This window comes from Trypanosoma cruzi, genomic scaffold, assembly GCF_000209065.1.
Source record: "Trypanosoma cruzi strain CL Brener 1047053516537 genomic scaffold, whole genome shotgun sequence".
Classification (NCBI taxonomy): Eukaryota; Euglenozoa; class Kinetoplastea; order Trypanosomatida; family Trypanosomatidae; genus Trypanosoma; species Trypanosoma cruzi.
Genome location: NW_001849406.1, coordinates 59,507 through 65,859, shown reverse-complemented (window position 1 = coordinate 65,859; position 6,353 = coordinate 59,507). Strand labels below are relative to the sequence as shown.

General features: G+C 47.0%; 2 protein-coding genes across 2 annotated transcripts, besides 16 other annotated features; both read right to left on the bottom strand.

Annotated features, from left to right (window-relative positions):
• Positions 1 to 818: a sequence feature (heterozygous, non-Esmeraldo-like haplotype).
• Tc00.1047053509939.19 (hypothetical protein, conserved) lies at positions 1 to 1,954 on the bottom strand (the record flags this gene model as incomplete). Its single annotated transcript, XM_799534.1, has 1 exon — positions 1 to 1,954. A coding segment is annotated over one exon (1,954 nt), but the record flags the coding sequence as incomplete, so codon positions are not given.
• Positions 125 to 159: a microsatellite.
• Positions 819 to 907: a sequence feature (areas merged during assembly that could not be assigned to a particular haplotype. This can correspond to areas where the two haplotypes were merged or to regions with more than two copies in the genome that were merged during assembly.).
• Positions 908 to 1,115: a sequence feature (areas merged during assembly that could not be assigned to a particular haplotype. This can correspond to areas where the two haplotypes were merged or to regions with more than two copies in the genome that were merged during assembly.).
• Positions 1,116 to 6,353: a sequence feature (heterozygous, non-Esmeraldo-like haplotype).
• Positions 2,000 to 2,043: a sequence feature (T-rich).
• Positions 2,382 to 4,490, bottom strand: Tc00.1047053509939.10 (hypothetical protein, conserved; the record flags this gene model as incomplete). The annotated part of the gene is made up of 1 exon (XM_799533.1): positions 2,382 to 4,490. One exon carries the CDS (start codon positions 4,488 to 4,490, stop codon positions 2,382 to 2,384), a length of 2,109 nt encoding a protein of 702 aa, XP_804626.1.
• Positions 4,565 to 4,645: a sequence feature (T-rich).
• Positions 5,097 to 5,119: a microsatellite.
• Positions 5,141 to 5,231: a sequence feature (CT-rich).
• Positions 5,271 to 5,311: a microsatellite.
• Positions 5,333 to 5,357: a sequence feature (AT_rich).
• Positions 5,365 to 5,390: a microsatellite.
• Positions 5,786 to 5,859: a sequence feature (T-rich).
• Positions 5,922 to 5,951: a microsatellite.
• Positions 6,034 to 6,130: a sequence feature (T-rich).
• Positions 6,218 to 6,278: a sequence feature (T-rich).

The window sequence follows — 6,353 nt, the reverse complement described above, 5'->3', positions numbered from 1 at the left end:
GCTCCGTAAGGTTATCGTATCGACGTTTAAGGTTATATTGATACAGCAGCTCTGCCGCCCCGGAACCCACCGCAAATGAGCCACTCGGTAGCGGACAAATAAGACGCACCGGCCATGGCCCCAATTCCTCCTCCTCTTCTTCTTCTTCTTCTTCTTCTTGCAGCCCTTCCACCCTTCCCGCAGTGGCTGCCTTGACTTGTTGCTTCTCTACCTTCTTCTTCTGACGGATACCAACAAGAGCGTAAATGCAATTAAACTCGAAGGACACAGTGTGGTCCATCTCCTCCATTTTGGGTGCCCGGATCGCCAACACCTTCCCACACTCGCACCCCACCAAGCTACACGACGTCGCATCGTCCCACGCCACGCACCGAACATCTTTCAACGGAAGACGGCAAAAACCAATGGGCTCGAGTAAGGAAATATCCCGTTTAATGTCGAAAAAAAATGCCGTGCCATTCGTGGAAATGGTGCAAAGACGGCGCTCTTCCCGATCGACCGCCATCGCCGTGAGTCCCTCTGTGTGTGGCCGCCACTGGCCAAGCAACGCAAACGCCTTATTTCCACGTTGTAGAAGTCCAACTGTTCCATTTTCACAGCACACAATAAACTTCATCCCAGTTTTGTCCGTGCGAAAGAAGTGAAGGGCGACGACAGTCGTTGATGCTGGCATCATCAGTTTATACACCTCACATGGCGTCACGTAGTCAACAAGACGAATTGTGCCATCCTCACCACCTGTCACAACCGTATGATCAATTGGAGAAATGGCCGCACTTGTGATACCACCACCGTTAAACCTCAACGCTGCCTGAGCTGGTTCTTTCATACGGCCAGGCGAGCTCCCGAGAATAACATTCGGTGGAATAAAAGGAACGCGCCACAAGACCCCAGTACTATCAAGTACGACCCATTCATCCATATCACGGCAAAGTGTCAAGGCGCGAATGTGAGCATGAGGGTCAACAAGCACCTCAAAAAGGCATTTCGGCTCATACAACGGCGGAGCACCTTCGCCCTCTGCCGTCTCCAACTCACTAGCAAGCCAGTAGCGCATATACCCGTCTTCTCCTGCTGTGAGCACAATACGACCATCCCCAAGAAGCTCCACCACATTTATCGTGCCCTCATGACAAGGCCAGTAATCATATGTTTGTACCGCCAGAGCAGCTGCTCCATCCACCGCGGTCTTCTTAATCTCCCGAACAAAGCAACAGCGCACAAGATCACCCTCCCACAGGAGGATAAGTCCACTCTCGGAGCCCGAGAGCACTTTGCCATCCGACAATACGGCAAAACCCGGCACATTGCTTATCTCCAGCCTTCCAAATTTACCCAAAACTCCCTGCAGCTTCTGTCCTGTGAATGTCTTTGCCATCGACCAAAACTTGATGTGTCCTGCCCCGCCTGTCACAAGAACACCACTGTCAAAAGAGCTAAACAAGACCGTGTACACATCGGAACCATAGCACTTGTTGCGCAAAATCATCCCCCGTGTTTTCCAGTTCCACACTGCCAGGGAATAGTCAGGGTACATTCCAACAGTTGCCATCATGGTTCCATCCGCGCTAAAGCAACATGCACTGAATCCTCTGGTAGCGCCGCCCACAAACTGCCCCACCTCCCTGCGTGAGGGCCAGGTGTACACACGAATCAATGGATTTTCCGGCAATTTCTCACACACAACATAAAATCGCCGCGAAGGATGCACCGCAACCGCTCCCACACCACCATTCTCAGGACCTGGGGTCGACATTATTTTACCGCTTACCACATCCACAAACATAACATACCTTCCAGACGCCATAAGAACAATGGAGCCTGTGAGAGCACATACGCCATTATACCGCTCGGAATAAATGCCATGATGAGAAAAAAACTGAGTCCCAACCTTCGCCTCGGGGTACGCATGAAGTGGCGGTTTTTCTTTCGCCGCCTCTGTCGGCACGGCCATATCTCTGCAAAGTGAGAAAGAAAAAGGGAGAAGAAAAGACGCTACAAAAGAATACAAGAAGAGAAAAAAAAAAAAAAAAAATTAAAAAACAACATTATTGCGTGCGTACACAAAAACAAGTAAAGACGGCATCAAGAATTTTAGTATTTGGCTCAGAAACGCAAAAGTAAAATTAAAAGGATAACGGGGTAACCTTGCTACCATCACAGCCTTCCCCAGAAATGAGAATGCCTTTCTTTTTTCTTTGTTCAATAAAAAATAGTCGTGCCTTAAAAGAACCGCTTTTTTTTCCTTTTATCTTCTCTGCATGTTTCTCTTTTCCATCATGTGTCCTCCTCTTCCTTCGGCTCCCAGATCGCATGTACTCGAGGTGTCTTGCCTTTACCATACGCATCTCCCCCACACGCAGCCCAGGTGGGACACACTGTCAACGAAGACCGAGACGTGTTTTCAGCTCTTCAACTGTAATGACGGGGTGCACACCTTCCGCCTTTGCCAGTTCCGCGGCAGGCGAGGCGGCAGTTACAAATGCGGCCTTTGCGTGACCCACACGACGTAACGCATAAAATAAAAAAATGCACGGCTGCTGCCGGAGCGAGGGAGGTATCGACATCGCAGAAGACGTGACGCCTGTCAAGCGTTGGAGCGTAAAAGAAAGTGGAAGCATGATTAACCAATGGTGATTTGCCAGCCACGAGAGCAGCAATTGTCGCCCACCATCCGTCAGTTGAATTGCGGCACAGACGTCAAATGGCACAAACGCTAACGCTCCTGACTTTGCTGCATATCCATTCATCATTTTAACAAATGCCTCCGCAAGGGCCAATGACTCCGCAAGGGCGCACACCGCACTCACATCCAATACAGTACTGTACACCTGTGGCGAATCCAAAAGAACAGACAGTGCGCGTTCTAGCGTGACGCAACTGCCTTTGCGAGATGGGAACAGAAACGCAGATGGTCGTTCGTAAATAAAAAAGCGAAATTCTTCCAGTTTCACTGCATCCGTTCCCAAAGCGTAATACAACGTCTCAAGATTAAACGGTTCCAACGCTGCCACGTCTATTGTTGTCGCGGGGCCGCCAAAAAGACGCTGTGTCACACCCATTGCACGTGTTAAAGAACATACAAAGACATGAGCCCCTGCGGGGTTTCCATATTCAACAATCGCATCAAAAACATCCATACAAAGAGAGGCATCCCCATCACGCGCGCACAACCGCGCCAGAGAATCACAGAAGTGTAACTCAAGTTCCTTTCGGTTGTTCTTCTTTCGATGAGCAGGTGTGAACAGACTTGATTTTCCGTGACGAACTATAATGTAGAGCATCCACATTGGAATGGGCTGGCCAAGAACCCCGGCAAAGTGGTGTGAAAGCTCCTCCACATCGCATAAGACTTCTGCAACACGCGCGGTGGAAATTAATGTCGGGGTGGAGAGGGCACACATGGCGAGAAAAAGAATACAAAGGAGATTGTAATCCTGCTCCTCATCACAGAAGCGTAAAAGCATGTCAAATGCGGCTTGACTCAAAGAGAGTCGCCCTGCGTATGCATGTTTGACAAGATCACTGCAGCACAACAGCCGCTCTCGCGCAGAAAACGGCGGCCCTTCCTCCCGCTCGTCCGCACCGCCGTTAGGACGGACAGACAACACTTGAATCAAATCACTAAGAAATGCACTCAGCCGTAACTCTGACACGGCATAACTCGGGGGGGTGTTTCGCCCACTCAGCAATTCGGTTTGAACAAATGCCACAACACTACGAATAGGCGCGCGGCTCTTCAGCAAAGCCTGACCGTAATAAACGACAATGGAACCGTTTACAGGACCATCCTCTCGAACTCGATAAAACAGCTGCCCAAACAGATCCACTATACACCGCTCTAGAGGTGACGGCATCTGTCGAGCCACAGTGTCAAGTTCGCAGCAGAGCGAAGACCACACACTTGTCGGCACGGTGCCATTTGTAACTAAAGGCGTCAGTGAAAAGAGAAAAGAGGCCGCACGTTGAGGCTCTCCTTCAAGTCCCTCCACAATCAGCAGGAGCGTGTAAACAGAGATCGATGGTGCATCCATGACAAGGTCCTCCGCCAGGTCCGCAATGAGTCTCGTGCGACGCAAAGATCTTAGGCGCCTTAACGCCTGATGCAAGGCAGCAAGACTTGGCGTGACGCCGAGCCGCCTGTCAAGCTCTAAACGAGCACAAATGTCATCCGCAGCTCGGGGTTCGTCAAACCAGCGGAGTGTCTCAAACCGGCGACGCGCCATCGCAATGGGATCCCTCAAAACACGTAGAAGAGGCCGAACAACCGCCTCCCTCTCACAAGTTGACACCTCATCCAGTCGCCGGCGTTTGTGGACACACAAACTGTTTGGCAATGCTGAGCGCCATGCCGCCTCACGCGCAGCAACGTTGTCGACCGGATCAGAAAAGACACGAAATCGCACGGAACACGGTAGATGAGATGCAGTCGGCTCCTCCAGGGAAATCAAGTTCGATATCCCGCCGCCGCCGCTCCAGTCCTCCTCCATCTGTCTTCTACCTTTTTCTTAACGCACCGTGGGGACCACTTCGTGTGCATTGCGTCAGACAGACACGGGGATTGAAGAAGAAAAAAAAAAAAGAAGGGGAAAAAAGAACAAAAAAGGAAGACACAAACACAAAACCAAACACAAGAAAAAAAAAAGCACATATTCAGCGTAATCACACAGAAAGGGCGGCACAAACAAAAAATATGAAAAAAAGGAACCCAAATATAAAAGGGACAAAGGGAAAAGGCAGGGGAAATAATAATAAAGAAAAAAAAAGAAGCAAGGGTACTGTCAGCATCTCAACACATTCAATAATACTACAAATAGGTACATCAGAAGGGAACGTCGAGAACGGAAAAAACGATGGCTTGTGACACGTCAATTTGGAGGGAAATTGCCTGTTTTTAGCTCTGCCAGCATGCAAACAAACAAAAAGAAAGAAAACATGAGCAATAGGGATGCGGGGAAGTGTCATATGACCACATGGCACAGGTGTAGACGGAGGGGGGAGGAGGGGGAAGAGACTGACACTTCAGTTAGACGAGTCATGTGCCGACACTTGGCAACAGAACGAGATGACACTCACTCCCCCTTTCTACTCCAGCCAAAAAAAAAAAAAAAAAAAAGAAGACACACACACGCACACTCACAGACAGAAAGACAGACAATAATAATAATAATAAGACAGGCAAACAGAAAGAAAAAGAGAGAGAGAGAGAGGAGGTAAAAAGAAAAAAAAAAGTGTGGAGGTAACTGAGGGCGGGTAAAAAGAAGGAAGACTTGTTTTGTTGTTGCTGTTGTTGTTGTTTTTCTTCTTGTTGCTAAAAGACACAAATACTTACATATAAATATATAAATATATTTTTACAAATACAAAAAAAAAAAGAAAAAAAAAAAAAACCGGTTCCATATTCAGCAATAAAAAGAGTACAATTACACATAAAAAACAATATCACTAAATGTGTAACCCAATAAACGCACGCACGCACGCTCGCACACAAGAGGGGTGTATGCGCCACAAGGACTTTATGAGAGAAGAATTATCATGTGCATTTTATTTCACTGAAGCACTTATTTTTAAAGGCACGCGGATGTATTATATATTTTTTTGCATGCGAGAGGGGTGGCAGAGTGAAGGGGAATCGCTCCTACGCCCTCCCTGCGGTGTGACCGAGAACCGCGGGGAGGTGAAAACAGAAAAAAAAAAAAAAAAGGAGTTTTATTCCTCCGCCACCCCCCTTTTCCTACACCTCCACCGCCCTCTTTTCTCTTCTTTTTTCTTTTTTTTTTTGTTCAAAAGAAAATAAAATGAGAAGAATAAAAACAACAACAACAAAAATAGTAAAAAAAAAAAAAAAAGAAAAGAAAATCAATCAGCCCCTTTCCTTCGCTCCCGCTCGTAGCCCTCTTCCCGTCCCAATTCCCCCCTCATTTTCTTCTTTTTTTTTTCTTTTTTTTTTTCTAAATGCCCTTTCCCTTTTTCCCTTTTTCGCCCACTCGCCGTGTATCCCAGCATGGCAAACACAAACAGAAACGCCAACTTAAAAAAAAAAAAAAAAAAAAAAACTGAATATGCGGTCGAAGAAAAAGACAAAAAAAAAAAAAAAAACAGTGGAGGAGAGGGAAAAAAAAAAAAAAAAGTGATGGGCGTCCCTTCGTCCCCTCCATCCCAAAGACACGTCAATCAGCACTACAAATCTTCTTCCCACTCGCTTCCAGTTGCATATAAACAACAACAAATGCAAAGAAAAAAAAAAAAAAAGAGAGAGAGAGAGAGAGGGAAAAAAATGTAATTTTTCTCATATATTTTTTTTTTTAATCTGAAGAAGAGAAACATAAATAAACAAACAAACAGGAAAAAAA